At 47.2% G+C, this 18,500-nt stretch overlaps 1 protein-coding gene across 2 annotated transcripts in view; it reads right to left on the bottom strand.

Annotated features, from left to right (window-relative positions):
* The window catches only part of SLC25A48 (solute carrier family 25 member 48), a 146,777-nt gene that overhangs the window by 84,683 nt on the left and 43,594 nt on the right, over window positions 1-18,500 (bottom strand). For both annotated transcript variants that reach the window (XM_077474018.1, XM_077474017.1), the window contains exon 4: window positions 11,127-11,379. In XM_077474018.1, the coding sequence (XP_077330144.1) occupies window positions 11,127-11,379 (253 nt within the window). The remainder of the gene's footprint in view (window positions 1-11,126; window positions 11,380-18,500) is intronic.

Genomic DNA, 18,500 nt, shown 5'->3' with positions numbered 1-18,500 from the left:
TCAACCTTATGCCAGCATAAAGATGATGTTCTGTTGTATAACATTTTTAAGCAAACTCAGGATCTTGCGAAATTCCAAATTTCCTAGGCAGGAAGAACTGCCCTAAAAAAAAAAATGCTTCTACTACTGACGGTTCTATATTATTTTAGGACCCTTTCTATCCCCCTCTCTGCTTCCCATCTCAAACTACAGTCTACTTTTAACTCATATATCTGGTCAGGAAGAGACCTAGGTTCAAAAATCACACAAAAAAATACAGTCACACAAGGGGTCTTCTGTAGTAAAGGGCAACATGGCATCAGTATTCCAAAACTAGTTAGATACCTAGCTCTGAGGATGGGGGTGCACCCTAAAATGCATCAGATTTTAGCCCCTGATGTGATTTAACACGTTTCCATACTGTGTAATTTTATGGCTCATTGAGAGTTTTGTGAGTACCCACTTTTTATTGATTTTACTAATTAATAAATGTCATTGATAATGCACTAGGTGTGTGCGCCCTCCATTTTGTTTTTTCAAAAATCACATTCTCTACAGATAAAAAAAAAAATACGATCAATAAGAGAATTCCCAATCTACCATCCTATTACTATACAATTATCCTGGATCAATTACACTTCTGGTGGTTTCCATCCATGGATAAAACCTGAGCATGCATGGAGCAAACTATGTTTGTAAATGCTTTGCAGGGAATGAGGGGAGCTATACCTCTTGGCCTCTCACCTTCGAGTACCCCTTACTTGACTTTAAAGCTGTAATCAAGGTCTGGTCCCATGTCCAATGACACCACGCTACGTCTACCAACTCTGATGTCTTCTCTTTACCTATACACTCTCTGGAACCCTTCATGACCGATCTATTGATCAGCAACTGGGTATTCTTCGGCCTGCCCTCTATTTGGCACATATTTAAAGGTAGGACATTACATTTTTGGCATTGCAACAATGGATGACCTTCTATAGCAAGATTTTTTTCTTTAAATATTTATGCATCAAATACATTTTAAACGCTCTGCTGATGGAGCTTTTGGCATTCTACAATGACAACGAACAATAATATCAAAGGCGTTACCTTCCTATACCACATTTGGAACTGCTCTCAAAATATGACTAAAACCCACTCCATGCTGAAGTGGGAACAAGATCTCTTGTTTCCCTTGTAGTGCAGCAGAGCTACACATCTTCTGATAACAAACTTGTGCTGCTCATCCTATTGGGACTCTTTCCTCAAAATGACTAGGTGGTATACCACCCCTGCTCGTGCTAGAGAGACTGTGGCTATAGGGAAACATACAGTAATTACATATTTGGTGGTCGTGCCACAAATTATCTTCTTTCTGGGCTTTCATCTTTTCCTTCATTTCTTCAGTAAAGGGAATTATAACTCAACCAAACCCAGCTATGGACCTTCCTTCTTTTGAACTCAGTGGCCTCGCCAACATGACCCTTTTATCACACACCGTGTAATAGCCACCAGGGAGAATGTAGCGACATTATGGAGGCAAAAGGTTCCACCTGATCCTAAGCCCTTTTTGCACCACTTAAATTTACAAAGCCAATTTAAATTCACGTGTGCCCTCAAGAATGGGAAAGGGAAATCATTTTGGTCAGGGAGGAGGACATGGTCTCAACTCAGTCTATCTACTGCTCTCTTATAGAGCGTACGTGTTGGGAGCCTCAATTATACCTCTACAATACTGTTGAGCCATAACACCCTACTGGCAATCTATCAGATGACAGTGAAGAGGCAAATTAATCTCCGTTCTTTATTGATATCCACTTGTTTAATTTACTACTTTTGAAATATAGATATTTGAATATTCTACCATTCTTTAATGTTTATGCCTAATATTGCTCTCTGGATATTTTTATATATTTTATGGTCTGTATATATGATGTGTACCCCCTGTTTTCCCCTCCTCCACCTCTCTCCTCACCCCTTCCCATATATTCCTTACTCCCTTCCCTCATACTGGTTTCTAAGTCTGGTTTCTAAGTCCTAAATGAGTGTTTCCTATATTTGTTCACTTGCCTATTTGGTATAAGTCCTGTTTTCTACATCCTGCACTTATTTTTTGTATTTCTATGAATAAGCTCTGTTTTCTGGAGATACCTTATATTTTATTTGTAAAAAAAAAATCCTTCCAAAAAATGTATTTATAAAAATCACATGCTCAGCATTACTGAGGTCCCCGCTAGGGATGAGCCGAACACCCCCCGGTTCGGTTCGCACCAGAACTTTCGAACGGACCCCAAATTCGTACGAACGTTAGAACCCCATTGAAGTCTATGGGACTCGAACGTTTGAAATGAAAAGTGCTAATTTTAATGGCTAATATGCAAGATGCTGTCCTAAAAAGGGTTTGGGGACCTGGCTCCTGCCCCAGGGGACATGGGTCAATGCCTAAAATGTTTTTAAAAATGTCAGTTTTGGCGGGAGCACTGATTTTAATAACGATTAAAGTGAAAGAAAAAAGTGAAATATTCCTTTAAATATCGTGCCTGGGGGGTGTCTGTAGTATGCCTGTGAAGTGCCACTAGTTTCCCGTGTTTAGAACAGTCCCTGCACAAAATGACATTTAACGGAAATAACGTCATTTAAAACTGCTTGCGGTTTTAATGTTATATCTGGTTCCTGCAATATGGTTGAAAATCATTGAGAAAAATGGCATGGGTAGCCCTCCCTGCCCATTACCAGCCCCTTTGGGTCTTGTACGCATATTAAGGGGAACCCTGTACCCATATTAAAAAAAAGGAAATGCGTGTGGCCCCCAAGCCCTATATACTCAGAACAGCAGTATACAGGCGGTGCAAACAAGACAGGGACTGTGTAGGTTTGTTGTGTTAAGTTGAATCTGTTTGTAATTTTCAACTGGTACATTTTTAAAGTGTAGCTCCAGTTATCACCCCTGTATAATTTGTTTTGTTGTCCATCTTTTTTCATCTCACTTGCTGTTGTCTCCTTCCGTTTGCAAGTAGGAGATGTTTGTAAGTTGGATGTTTGAAAGTAGGGGCCTGCCCTATATGCTCTGCAGAAATGGCGGAACAAGGTGTTGGTTTTGCCACAACATTGTAAGCCCTCAAAGTGACTCTTGGTGGGCGCTGGAGCGCCCTGCTGTGAACGATTATATCAAGAATTGTAATTACATGCCATTGTTGAACAGTGGTAGAAAAATTGACCTTTGGTGGTTGTGGTGCTGGTGCCACAACACTATAGGTCCTCCCAGTTACTCTGGGTGGGCACAGGAATGGGCCCTCCTGTGAAATATTATATCAAGCATTGTAATTACATGTCCCTGTTAAACAGGGGCAGAAAAATTGGGCCTTAGGCACTGGTGCTGGTGCCATGACACTGCAACCTCTCCCATATACTCTAGTTTTATTGCAGGAATTAGCCCTGCTGCAAAGCATTGCATCTAAAATTGTAATTAAACGCCCCTGTTAAACAGGGGCAGAAAAATTGAGCCTTAGGCACTGGTGCTGGTGCCACCACACTGCAACCTCTCCCATATACTCTAGTTTTATTGCAGGAATTATCCCTGCTGCAAAGCATTGCATCAAAATTGTAATTAAACGCCCCTGTTAAACAGGGGCAGAAAAATTGGGCCTTAGGCACTGGTGCTGGTGCCACGACACTGCAACCTCTCCCATATACTCTAGTTTTATTGCAGGAATTAGCCCTGCTGCAAAGCATTGCATCAAAAACTGTAATTAAACGCCCCTGTTAAACAGGGGCAGAAAAATTGGGCTGATGGCATCACCCAGAACCAGAAATGTTCTTCCAACATATTAGCGGAGGAGGAAGAGGATAAACAATCAACATAACAGGACAGTCACTCAGCATCAGCATAGGCAGTCTTGAAAGGATGTGATATTTCAAAAAAAATTATTCGGTTACATCAGCTTCAGATGCTTGGTAGCTGTGGGTTATCCAAGACTGATTCATCTTGATGAAGGTCAGTCGATCAACTGATTCGGTAGACAGGTGCACCCTGTGATCGGTAACAAAGCCACTAGCAGCACTGAAGGTGCGTTCCGAAAGAACGCTGGATGCAGGACAGGCCAGTAGCTCAATTGCATACTGTGCAAGCTCTGGCCAGTGATCCATCCTCAAGACCCAGTAAGCCAGAGGATTTTCGGTGGGAAAGGTGTCCAAGTCTGACCTTGCCCCTAGGTATTCTTACACCATGTAAATCAGACGCTGGCGATGGTTGCTCGAACCGATCATACCTTGGGGCTGCGGACTAAAAAATTGTCTGAAAGCATCAGTCAGACGGCCACCTTCTCCACCGCTCCTTCTGACCGATGCCTCAGCAACACGTTGTCCAGGACCAGGAGTTTGTAACCTCCCAGTCTCTGGGAACGCGTTGCACACACCTTTCTGCAAGGCCTCCCAGAGATGTCTCATCCTCTGCTCCCTCTGCAATGGCAAGATAAGGTTGGCAACCTTACCCTTGTACCGTGGATCAAGGAGAGTGGCCAGCCAGTAATGGTCCCTCTCCTTGATCCGAAGAATACGAGGATCCTTCCGCAGGCTTTGCAGGATCAGGGAGGCCATGCAGTGTAGGTTAGCTGAGGCATTCGGTCCGGTGTCCTCTGGGTCACTAAGGACAACATGATCCGCAGCTACCTCCTCCCAGCCACGTACAAGTCCACGGGTTTCTTGGGACTGTAAATCATCCCTACAAGACTGCTGTTGCTGCTGATGCGGAGTGCCAGCCTCCACCTCCATGCTGACACAATCATCCTCCTCCTCATCCTCTTCCTGTGTGATGGGTGGCACAGCAGGAACACTGTCTGGATAAAGGGGGCCTTAAGAGGCAAGGAAGTCTTCCTGCCTGTGTTCTGCCTCAAGTGCCCTGTCCATTATTCCACGCAGCGTATGCTCCAAGAGGTGGACAAGAGGTACAGTGTCACTGATGCATGCACTGTCACTGCTCACCATCCTTGTGGCCTCCTCAAACGGTGACAGGACAGTGCATGCATCCCTGATCATGCCCCACTGGCGTGGTGAGAAAAAAACCGAGCTCCCCTGACCCTGTCCTGGTGCCGTAGTCGCACAGGTACTCATTGATGGCCCTCTGCTGCGTGTGCTGCCGCTGCAGCATGGCCAACATTGAGTTCCACCTGGTGGGCATGTCACATATAAGGCGGTTCTTGGGCAGATTCAGCTCCTTTTGGAGCTCAGCCAGCTGAGCACAGGCATTAAATGATCGGCGGAAATGCACACAGACTTTCCTGGCCTGCTTCAGGACATCCTGTAAGCCGGGGTACCTGCCCAAGAACCGCTGCACCACCAGGTTAAGGACGTGAGCTACACAGGGCACATGGGTCAGTTGTCCCTGTCGGAGGGCGGAGAGGAGGTTGGTGCCATTGTCGCAAACCACCATTCCTGGCTTAAGCTGGCGTGGCGTCAACCACCTCTCGGCCTTCCCCTGCAGAGCTGACAAAACATCCGCCCAGTGTGGCTCCTGTCCCCCAAACAAACCAGCGCAAGCACTGCATGGCATCGTTTTGCCTGCGTACTTGCGTAGCCCCTGGAACGCCTACGGAGCACCGCTGGTTCTGAGGACAGAGCACTGGAAGAGGCCATGGAGGAAGAAGAAGAGCAGGGGGTGGAGGAGAGAGGTGTGTCACAACCAATAGTAGCATTTTGGAGGCGTGGTGGCGGAACAACCTCCAACACTACTGCACCTTGTCCTGCATCCTTCCCAGCTGCCAGAAGAGTGACCCAATGGGCCATGAAAAACAGGTAACGTCCCTGTTCATGCCTGCTGGACCATGAATCAGCGGTAATATGCACCTTACCGCTGACCGCCCTGTCTAGCGTGGCAAGGACATTGCCTTCCACATGCCAGTAGAGAGCCGGAATCGCCTTCCGTGAGAAAAAGTGGCGTTTGGGGACCTGCCACTGAGGAACCGCACATTGTACAAACTCACGGAAGGGGGCCGAGTATACCAACTGAAAAGGCAGCAGTTGAAGTGCTAGCAATTTAGCCAAGCTAGCATTCAACCGCTGGGCATGTGGATGGCTGGGAGTGAACTTCTTTCGCCGGTCCAGCAGCTGGGGCAGGGACATTTGCCTGCTTTAATCGGATGTGGGTGTACTGCTAGCAGAGTGCCCGGAAGCACTTGGCTATGACACACCTAATTCTACACCTTCATTCCTCTCAGAGCAGGTTTCAGAGAGGACTGAAGGTCTAGTGGGGTTGGAGATGCCAGCTGATGAGGAGCAAGGAGAGGTCCGCTTTGTTCTTTGGTGTGGGTCTTTGAGGTACGCTTGCCAACGAGCTGCATGGCAGGTCAACATATGTCTGGTCAAGCATGTGGTGCCCAAGCGGCTGATGTTTTGGCCACGCGAAATACGCTTGAGACATATGTTGCAAATAGCAGCAGTGCGATCTGATGCACTCGTCTCAAAAAAGGCCCACACCAAAGAACTTTTAGAATAACGCACAGAGGCAGCGCCCTGCACAGGCGGAGCTCTGCGGTGTGATTCAGTCGGTGTGCTGCCCCAAAGCTGGCCCCCGGAGGGCATCCTGCCTTGTTGGACATGTGCCTCCTCCTCATCCTCCTCTCTCCTACCAGGCACCCACGTGGAGTCAGTGCCCTCATCATCCCCTCCCTCTTCATCGCTGGAGCAAACCTGGCAGTATGCTGCAGCTTGTGGAACATGACTGCCAGATTGCTGTCCTTCTTGAGCATCCCCTCTCTCTGCGCTCACGCTACTGCCTTGCTCTAGCTGAGTGTCATCATCAGAGCCTACAAAACACAGGGCATCCTCCTGGAGCATGTACCCAACACTGTGCTCAAAGAGTTCAGGGGACTCCTCAGGAGGACGTGGTGGGTCTAGGGAAGGAGTCACTGATGATGACATTGAGAGGAGGGAAGACGATGCGTTGGCAGCTGCTTTGCCAGTACCTTGAGCCTGGGTGAGAGAGGATGAGGAGGATGAAGAGGGCTTGGTCATCCACTCTACCAAGTCGTTGGCATGTTGCGACTCAACATGTCCAGCTGCCGAAAAGAAGGACAAGCGTGTCCCATGGCCACGTGCTGATGATGACAATGCACCACATCCACGATCAGCACTGTCTCTAGACACAGAGCCTGCTTCCCCTCTTTTATCGGCTCGCGCCTGTCTGCCTCTCCTTGCTGGCCTTCCAGACATGGTAATGGCCTGAAGGGAGTTGGGTAAAACAGCAATTGGGTAGTGTATATTGTGCTGGAGGCACACAACACCCACTAACTCCTGCAGATGCCTTTATTATAGAACACCAGCAATAAAGGGTAGATAAAGGGGTATACTGTACTGGAGGCACACAACACCCACTAAGCCCTGCAGATCGCTCTATTAGAGAACAACAATCAAGGGTAGATACAGGTGTATATTGTGCTGGAGGCACACAACACCCACTAACTCCTGCAGATGCCTTTATTATACAACAACAGCAAGAAAGGGTAGATAAATGGGTATACTGTACTGGAGGCACACAACACCCACTAACTCCTGCAGATGCCTTTATTATAGAACACCAGCAATAAAGGGTAAATACAGATGTATACTGTGCTGTGCTGGAGGTACACACAACTTCCAATAACTCCTGCAGTTGGCAGATGGCTCAAATAGAGAAGAGCTATGTAGGTGGATATAGCGGTGTGTACTGGGTACAGTGCACGCAGACAGCACGCACAAGCTCCTAACACTGACTGCAAGCTCTATTATAAAAGATAGATATATCGCTAGCTATATATGTGAGGTGAATATAGCGGTGTATACTGCGTTTAGGGCACGCAGACAACAACCACTACAGAAGAGCAAGATCGAAAAATCGGCCGATAACGATCGGTGTATACTGTGTTGAAGGTACACAGAACACCCACTAACTGCTTCAGACGCCAACACACTACACAAGGCCGCCGCGCTGGCGGCCTTATATAGTGTGGGGCGTGTACTACACAGCCTGAGCTATGATTGGCCACAGCCATCCTGCCTGTGGCCAATCATGGCTCTCCTCGCTGCTGGCGCTGTGATTGGCCAAGCCTGCGGGGTCACAGTGCATGCTTGACCAATCATGAGCCAGCAATGCACTGCGCCATCACAGTGCATTGTGGGCCGTGAGCGCCACACGAATTTGGCGCGAACGACCCATAACGTTCGGAATTCACCGAACGGTCGAACAGCCGATGTTCGAGTCGAACGTATGTTCGACTCGAACACGAAGCTCATCCATAGTCCCCGCTAGGCAGGTGCAGCGGCCAAGCCTCTTCAGTGACAAGATGCCTGTTAACAGTGCAGATTCAGAATCACTGAGAACAGTGCTGCCATCCAATGTGTCTCCCTGTGTGACAAGTGCAGAGACCTTTACTCAGCGATGCTGAGTCTCCAACAGAAGAATTACATTAAAAAAAAAAGGAGCATACCAGTGTCAGTAAAGCTGGGTAGGAAAGTGCTAGATGATTTTGGAAGTCCTCCAGCCAGGAAATGAGCCAGGCTATAGCTAACTTATTTTATATTGCACACTGTGAGAAGCCAACAGTGTATAGGCAAACCGATTGCAAGACTGAAGATAACGCTGGAGTTCATCTATAATGTCCCGTACACACGACCAGACTTTTCAACATCAAAAGTCTGACGGAATGATTCCGGCAGACTATTCGAACGTGTGTGGGCTGCAGCGGACTTTTGATTTGCAAAAGTGTGACAGACTTTAGAAATGGCACATGTTTCAAATTTTTCCGACAGAACTCTGCCGGACCCAGTTCCTACTGAGAAATCCGCTCGTGTGTGTGCTAGTCCGACGGACAAAAACTGACGCTAGGGCAGCTATTGGCTACTGGCTATGAACTTCCTTATTCTAGTCCAGTCATACGTCATCACGTTCGAATCCGTCGGACTTTGGTGTGATTGTGTGTGGCCAAGTCCGTTCATTCGGAAAGTCCGTCAGAACTCTGTCAGAACTCCGTCAGAACTCAGTCGAAAGTCTGTCAGACTTAGTCCCTCGAAAAGTCTGGTCGTGTGTACGCGGCATTAGTCTACTAAACAGTCAGGTCTTGATTCCTAAAAATCGCAGTCTGCCACATTTCATTTATTGCATTTGTTTTCTATGTAAGCTTGAAGCTATAAGTGAGTACACACATTACAGCCTATTTACTTCATACAAGGCACCTGGAACTGTGCATGTACATAAGCACGGAGGTGGAAGTAAAAGTGTCATATTTAGACATATCAATAAGAGGCTGTATTTCCATTTTAATGTGTTCAGTCCAAAATGTACACATAAAAATACTAGACATTTACAAACACAATAGATTACGCTCGTCATAACTACAGTATATGCAATTAATGGGGAACTACCTGCCCATACTGTATCTACAAGCAGATGTAATTTCAGTGGATTTTGTCCTTCCCGTTCTAGCAAAATACTAGCCATACTCCTGTTAATCATCAATGTGAGACCTTGGTCTATAATCTCACAATTTACATCACTTCAAATTATCCCAGTCAAAACACTGTGAAATCAACAGAATAGGGTACTTTAACCCATTGGTATGTAGCTCAAAACTTAAATAAGAACATCCAGTAAAGTTTTTCTTGCTGTCTGTACCTCTCTTTTCCTAGTAGCAACAGCCCCCCCCCCCCCACCATTTCCTTTAAGGGGGTACCACAGAAACAGGAAGTGAGAGAATATGTCCCCACACAGATCACTTTACACCCTTACACACTTAACGCTGAACTCCCAGTATGAAAACTTTCCATCAAATGCATTTCTCAAACAAAGGATATAAATCTATTTTGCATGCTTCAAATGTCTTTATCACAACAATATAATACCTTGAAAAATTATCAGTGACATCATCACTGTTCTGCATTTAGCATGTGCGGTAAGCTGAACTGTGGGAGGGACCCAGTAGGCCAACCCACTACAGCTGCCTAAGGAGAACTACAGAAGGGAGTGGATACAAGACCGGTCACTCTGATCACGTAGAGAGAGCATCAGTGACTACTCTTTAGTTTCTGATTTCTAACTAAGAAGTTTAAACTTATGTCTTTTCACGTAGTGCCATCATACTGCTCAGCCATAGCACCTACTGAGGTCTAATGGCAGTAGTTCTTCTACATCACACCACAGAGGATGCCTCTGGGGGGGGGGGGATCTTCTGGTGGACCCCAGAAGAGAGAGACCTCTGATTGGACCCTGCCAAACATTTATTCTCTCTCCAGCCACACCTTCTGCTGGTGGGCAAGCCTCCCAGGGATTGGCTAAGGTCAGATAAATATTCATAATCCAAGGATTGACCTTCTGGAAATATTCTTCCGGAGGCAGGCAGAAGCAAATAGCCACCAGGTTTAGGGATGAACCCGATCAGGGAAACACAAAAAACTTCACATAGGCTCAATTTTCTTTTGATGAGCACTGATTCTTCTTACTCCCTTTCAATAGTGTCCAGTTAAAACTAATCTAGCTTGGGCAGATGGACAGAAAGAAGTCTTAAAGAAAAATGTCAGGCATGGCATATTTTACATAGTTAAATGGGTCCAGAGTGTACAAAAATATCTATGCATATTCAAGCGAAGAATGCACAACATTCTTTGAGTGGTGGCCGTGCTGAGCGATCTACCTCTTGTGTTCAAAATGCAGCAGGGAAGCTGCTAGACATGAGATACGGAAGTTAGTGGAGATCACTGGAGTAGCAGTGTTTACTAAAGTGATTTCCAGCTTCTAGAGGGACCCCACTAGGGTATATAAAGTTTTACAAGCTGGATCAAGCTGTAAAAGATGGCAAACCTGGAATTCTTATTTAAGCTTTTTAAAGCCAGCAAACATAGTAGAAAGGATAAGACAATAAATAAATACAACAGTTAATAGATTTTCTTATAAATCCTTGGTAGGCCCCAGCTTAGCCCATCCTGCACCAACAGTATATGTATGCTACCAACAATTTTATTGTACTTGAAGTTCAAAGTAGAATAGGTGTTGACATCAAGTCAACTAAATGCCTTGATTGTTTAAAATTCATATTGTCATACTAAAGCCTTCACTTGTATTGCAACAATTTATAATTTGAGTGTTTTACCTTAATAATACAAAAATAATTTTTTGCAGTTTATAGACAAAATTATCCTACCTGGGAGGGATGTTTGTGTCTGCATTTGTAGTTTTATCTTTACCAGGTCAACAGGTCCACCAATCCCAACAGAAACCAGTCCTGTTAACATGCTGGCGATAGTTAAGTCTATGATGTCCGGGGAGCGTTTTCTGTCTGTAGGTCGATGCTGGCTAATAAATCTTTGTGTATTGCTGAAAACACCAAAAACTACAGAGTTGTAAATTGCTATGCTGGCCAAAGGGAATGACATTCCTTTAAAGAACCCAGCAACCTGGCAGAAAAGTGATATAAATAATTTTTACTTGGAAATCAGATAACAGATATAAGTACATCTAACAAATACAAAGACAATATGGAGGATTTACTAGAACTAGAGCAGACACTGGTGCAGCTGTGCATAGTAACCCGATCAGCTTCTAACTTCAGCTTGTTCAAATAATCTTTGAAAATGAAAGCTAGAAACAGATTGATTGCCTGCTCCAGCTTAAGCCGGCCATAGACGGTTCGAATCTCAGCCGGTTCAGTAGGGACTGACCGAGATTTGAACCATGTATGGGCAGGCTGAATGTACCCAAGTTGATCGATCGATCAACTTGGGGCAATCAGCCTGTCAGATTCTACATGGGACTATTGCAATAATCACTGTGTACTCCCGGCAGGAATGGCTAGACCCCCTGCCCCCCCCCCAGTAAAAACACAATGGCTCCCATCAACACGGGGGGAATCCATCTATGGTCAGCTTCGTTAAATTCCCCTATACCATACTACAACATGAATCAACTTTTGCTTTTTCATTTCTTTGCCAACAAAAATAAATAAATAAAAATATACCCGTTATTGTGATATGCTTATGTTAGTAATATGTCTTCTGTATTACAGATACTGTAGATGCAATAACTTATCATAACTTTAGTGGTATAGTTGACAGTGTCACAGTAGTTAAAAAAAACAAAGATGTGCTTCACACATAACATACTATTCTATTTTAAAGCTGAACTTTATTCTCTTAATCAACATTAACTAGTTTTAATCCTCATGATAGTAGCATTAGTAAATAGATAGAAATATATTTACTTGTTTTAACCTTTTTATTTTTTTTTACATTTCTTTAGTTGCTTCCTGGTTTCTATTCTAGGCCAAAATAACATTATACATCCCATGAGTCTTCATGGGCATTTTTTTCCTTTCATCTGGAGGAGGGGAAGAGGGGCATTCTCAGCTTATTGCACCCTACTGCCTGCATGTCTGAACTAGCAGCATATAGATTCTAGGAAGAAAATGCTACACAAATCACCAGCCCTACTCAAGATGGCCTTGGCTAGAAATGCTAGGGCTGTTTTTCACAGTTATTTCTCAACAAAATAAACCACGGAGACATGGATAGGTGAGTAAGTTAACTTTGAATATTTAAAATGTATAAATAGTAGACATGTGCACACTGAAATATTTTGTTTTGGAAATTTATTTTTATTTATTTAGTTTTTCATAAAAAAAATGTATTCCTCTGAAAATCCAAATTAATTAAGGTCGAATCTGTCATTGAAGGCTTATGGTGTCTGTTGAATGTTCAAAGAAGATTCAACGGAGAAGCTAAACTGTATGACTCCGCCGCATAGTTTATCTGCTCCGTCGAATCTTCTTAGAACTTTCAACAGACACCATAAGCAAAAGATTTGATGTTTGTATGTTTTTCGCTGCTTTGTCGAATCTTTGTCATTCATGTTGAATGTATATATTTCAAACAGAAAATGGACTGGTGATAGTGATCACTGATCAGACAGGTAACAAGATAGGGTATATAGAATCTATATAGAATCTCAATCTATAATATAGAATCTATAATAATAAATGCCCCCCCCCCCCCCCCCACAACACGGGCAGCCTCTGAGACTATCACAACACTAGCAACACTAGTATCACTATCAAGTTCACAACACTAACACAATAGCAGCAGATTATTATTAAAAAGTTAAGTTGAACTGTAGTTTGCTTCACTTTTGTTCTGCTGCTGTGCTTATGCTTAACCACTTAAGGACCGCCTCCTGCACATATACGTCGGCAGAATGGCACGGCTGGGCACAAGCACGTACCTGTATGTTGCTTTTTAAGTGCCCAGCCATGGGTCGGGAGCGCGCCGGCGGCGGGGCGCTCCCGACCTGGCCCTGAGCTCCGTGACCGTGGCCGCAGAACCAGTGTACCCGATCGCTGCTGGTGTCCCGCGATCGGGTCACAGATCTGAAGAACGAGGAGAGGTCTGTGTAAACAAACCTCTCCCCGAGATTCCTACTGTGGCTGTCACGATCGTCTGTTCCAATTTTGTTTGGGAGCCATGTCGCACAACCGCGCAATTGTCAGTTAAAGCGATGCAGTGCCGAATTCGCAAAAAGGGGCTTGGTCCTATGGCTGCAAATTGGTCCGGGGCTTAAGTGGTTAATTGCTAAATAATTTAGGTTCTCTGACAAACAGACCAGCTAAGATTGACTGTCTTCTGAAATCATTCAGGGTGTGTGTCTCTCTCTGCTAGCAATCGTAAGTGAAAGTAAGTTGGCTGTACGTGTAAAAAATGATTGTGGTGATAAAATACCAACTGCAGTAAAAATAACTGCTGTCAGTGAACTCTCCTACTGTCTTTAACTTATTTGGATTGAATAAAGTTTGGAATAACATTATTGTGTAAATCTAGTCAAATTCTAACTAAGCATAAACCTACTCCTGCAACCTTCTAAGACTATTCTAACTTCCCTGTGAAAGAAAAGATGCCTATACTTACCTATTCTGAAGCTGCTCTGGTCCAGTCACATGATCAGGTCCCGGTGTCAGCTTCAGTGTAGAGGAGAAGCAATAACCACGGCTGCTGAGCCCTTGTCTCCCATAGGCTTACTTTGGGGCATTGGTTGTCAGTTGTTCCTCCTCTACACTGAAGCCAGTGCAGGAAGACCATAGAATAGTCTTAGAATGATGGTGGGAGTATATAGTTACATAGTAGGTGAGGTTGAAAAAAGACACAAGTCCATCAAGGCCAACATATGTGTGTGATTATATGTGAGTATTATATTGTATATTCCTGTATGTTGTGGTCGTTCAGGTGCTTATCTAATAGTTTTTTGAAACTATCGATGCCCCCCGCTGAGACCACCACCTGTGAAAGGGAATTTCACATCCTTGCCGCTCTTACAGTAAAGAACCCTCTATGTAGTTTATGGTTAAACCTCTTTTCTTCTAATTTTAATGAATGGCCACGTGTCTTGTTAAACTCCCTTCTGCAAAAAAGTTTTATCCCTGTTGTGGGGTCACCAGTATGGTATTTGTAAATTTAAATCATATCCCCTCTCAAGCGTCTCTTCTCCAAAGACAATAAGTTCAGTGCTTGCAAACTTTATTCAGAACGAATGTCTTCCAGACCCTTTATTACATTTGTTGCCCTTCTTTGTACTCCATTTCCAGTACATCCTTCCTGAGGACTGGTGCCCAGAACTGGACAGCATACTCCAGGTGCGGCCAAACCAGAGTCTTGTAGAGTGGGAGAATTATCGCTTTATCCCTGGAGTTAATCCTTTTTTTAATGCATGCCAATATTCTGTTTGCTTTGTTAGCAGCAGCTTGGCATTGCATGCCATTGCTGAGTCTATCATCTACTAAGACCCCCAGGTCCTAGTACATCCTTCATTCCCCCAGAGGTTCACCCCCTATAGATTGCATTCATATTATTGCCACCCAAATCCATTATTTTACATTTTTATACATTAAACCTCATTTGTCATGTAGTTGCCCACCCCCATGGGTGTCCGCAGCAGGGGGCAAGGGGGGGCAAGTGCCCCCCCTGGAATCCCCAAGGTGTTGCCGCCTCCATGCTGCATCCTCCGCTCTCTCCTCTGGATCACAACGCTGGCTCTGTGTTCGGCGGCCGCTCTCTAACACAGTCCTGCCCCCCCAGACCAGCTCGTGTGATAGTAGAGAGAATCACGTTCCGCCTATCACATGAGCCGGTCTGGGGGGGCGGGACTGTGTTACAGAGCGGCCGCCGAACACAGCCATCCAGCGCTGTGATCCAGAGGAGTAGATGCCCATCCGTGCCACAGTGCCTGGATAGGAGGATCGAGGGGGGGGGGCTGCAGTGCTCTCCTCCACCACCGCACTCTCCTGCCCCCCCCCCGTGCTCTCCTCCACCACCACACTCTCCTGCCACCCCCCCCCGTGGTCTCCTCCACCACCACACTCTCCTGCCCCCCCTCCAGTGCTCCCCTCCACCTCCACACTCTCCTGCCCCCCCTCCAGTGCTCCCCTCCACCTCCACACTCTCCTGCCCCCCCTCCAGTGCTCCCCTCCACCACCACACTCTCCTGCCCCCCCTCCAGTGCTCCCCTCCACCACCACACTCTCCTGCCACCCCCTCCAGTGGTCTCCTCCACCACCACACTCTCCTGCCACCCCCCCGTGGTCTCCTCCACCACCACACTCTCCTGCCCCCCCTCCAGTGCTCCCCTCCACCTCCACACTCTCCTGCCCCCCCTCCAGTGCTCCCCTCCACCTCCACACTCTCCTGCCCCCCCTCCAGTGCTCCCCTCCACCACCACACTCTCCTGCCCCCCCCCAGTGCTCTCCTCCACCACCGCACTCTCCTGCCCCCCCCCAGTGCTCTCCTCCACCACCACACTCTCCTGCCCCTTCCCCCACAGTGCTCTCCTCCACCACCACACTCTCCTGCCCCCCCCAGTGCTTTCCTCCACCACCACACTCTCCTGCCCCCCCAGTGCTCTCCTCCACCACCACCACACTCTCCTGCCCCCCCATGCTCTCCTCCACCACCGCACTCTCCTGCCCCCCAGTGCTCTCTTCCACCACCGCACTCTCCTGCCCCCCCAGTGCTCTCCTCCACCACCGCACTCTCCTGCCCCCCCCAGTGCTCTCCTCCACCACCACACTCTCCTGCCCCCCCCAGTGCTCTCCTCCACCACCACACTCTCCTGCCCCCCCCCAGTGCTCTCCTACACCACCACACTCTCCTGCCACCCCTCCAGTGCTCTCCTCCACCACAACACTCTCCTGCCCCCCCCCCCAGTGCTCTCCTCCACCACCACACTCTCCTGCCACCCCTCCAGTACTCTCCTCCACCACAACACTCTACGCCCCCCCCCCACAGTGCTCTCCTCCACCACCGCACTCTCCTGCCCCCCCCCCCAGTGCTCTCCTCCCCCCAGCGCTCTCCTCTCTCCCCCTGTTCTTTCCCCCCCCCGTGCTCTCCCCTCAGTGCTCTCCACTCCCCCCAGTGCTCTCCCCCTGTTCTTTCTCCCCCCCAGTGCTTTTCAGCTCTCCCCATCACTCCCCAGCCCCCAACCCAGTGCTCTCCAGCCCCCCATTCTCCCCACCCCTGTTCTTTCTGCCCCCCTGGTGCTCTCCAGCCCCCCCCAGTGCTCTCTACCCTCCGTGCTCTCCACACCAGTTCTTTTTGGCTCTCCCCCAGCACTCTCCACTCCCCACCCCTGTACTCTCCACTCCCCCTGCATTTTGCCCCCACCCATGTGCTCTCCACCCCCCATAGTGCTCTCCAGTCCCCGTGCTTTCCACCCCTGTTCTTTCTGGCCCCCACTGGTGCTCTCAAGCTCCCCCCATTGCTCTCCACTCCCCCCTGCTCTTTGTACCCCCCCCCCAGTACTCTCCAGCCCCTGTGCTCTCCACCCCTGTTTTTCTGCCCCCCCAGTGCTCTTCACCACCCCACACTCTTAGCCCCCCTGGTGCTCTCAGCCTACCATACTCTCAACCCCTGTTCTTGTTGGCCCCCCCAGTACTCTCAAGTTCCACCCCCAAGGCTCTCTGCTCCCCACCCCTGTGATTTCCACTCCCCCTCGCTCTTTGCCCCCACCCATGTGTTCTCCAACCCCGCCAGTACTCTTTGCTCCCCCTTCTCTCCAACTCCCACTCAGTGCTCTCCACTTCCCCAGGACCAGAGGGCAGGCTGACTGGGGCTGGAAAATGAGGACGGCTGAAGGTGCAGGTGGCCAGGGACCACTCCATCTCACAGCAGACAGATCCTCTGGAAGGAGCACCGTCCCTATCCAAAACGAGAACAGACCTTGCCTGCTGTTGGCCGTCATGGATATCCTGCTGGCATGCAAGGTACTGTACCGAGCATCAACAACACACCTTCCCACAGACAGGGACTGCAGACTGGGACATGGGGCACAGGAGGGGCTGCACTGATGGGCACAGTAAGACTGCATTCACGGAACAGTAAAGCTGCATTTGATGGACACAGTGAGGCTGCATTTGATGGGCACAGTGAGGCTGCACTTGATGGGCACAGTGAGGCTGCATGTGGTGGGCACAGTGAGGCTGCATTTGGTGGGCACAGTGAGGCTGCATTTGGTGGGCACAGTGAGGCTGAATTTGGTGGGCACAGTGAGGCTGAATTTGATGGGCACTGGTGAGGCTGCATTGAGCTCTTGCATCAAGTCTGCAGTCTCTGTCCATCTCCTGTAGCATGTCTGCAGTCTCTGAGGGAGTCTGGAGAGGAGTCAAGAGTGGGAGCACCGCCGGGATGGGGGTCAGGGGAGAAGTCAGACTGTGGACAGGAGACTAAAGGATAAAACCTCCAAGCTTGAGCCGACTGACTGAGCCCTGCACAGTGCACCTGAGAGGAGGTCAGTGAAAGCAACACCAGGCCAGTCGGGGGTCACTGATGTAAGGGGGGGGTGAATATGATAATGTAAGGGGCACTGATATAAAGGGTTTCCTCCTTATATTAGTAACCCACCCCCCTTACCTTAGAGTATTCTTTCTGCAGAAGGTGGTGTCCCCCTCACGTTCTGAGTTTCTGGGGCCCCCCTTGATGATTGATCACTTACCACTTAACTGTAATTTGAATATATATATATATATATATATATATATATATATATATATATATAAGCCCTATGTGATTTCATATCTATATCTAATACTCTCTTCATCAAATGTGCTTTTAAAATGCATGGTTTTTCCCTTTCATGAACAAGAAAAGAATGATGTTATGCTGTTGGGCTGGTATAATAATGCTGTAAGGCTGGTATGAATTTTTTTCCAGGGCTGGTTTTTGAAAGCATGGGCGTCCGCAAGATTACTCAGGCGGCTGCGTACCATGCCCATATAGCCTAGAGAATGTACATCTTTTTACATTGCAATAAATCTGTTGTTGCCATATTTTTATCTTGATGAAAACAGCCTATACAGTGACAGTATGAGATCAAAATATGGCCACAACAGATGTATTGCAATGTAAAAAGATGTACATTCTCTAGGCTATATGGGCATGGAACACAGCCGCCAGAGTAACTTCCAATACAAAGTAAAGATGAATTATTTGTTATATAACACATATGTATTACCAGTGGAAAGATTTTCATGAGATTGGCGAAA

The sequence above is a fragment of the Lithobates pipiens genome, unplaced genomic scaffold (genome assembly GCF_037356315.1).
Source record: "Lithobates pipiens isolate NorthernLeopardFrog02 unplaced genomic scaffold, aLitPip1_a1.2 Scaffold_8, whole genome shotgun sequence".
Classification (NCBI taxonomy): Eukaryota; Metazoa; Chordata; class Amphibia; order Anura; family Ranidae; genus Lithobates; species Lithobates pipiens.
The sequence above is the reverse complement of the archived record's forward strand: the minus strand, read 5'-3'. Positions and strand labels throughout refer to the sequence as shown.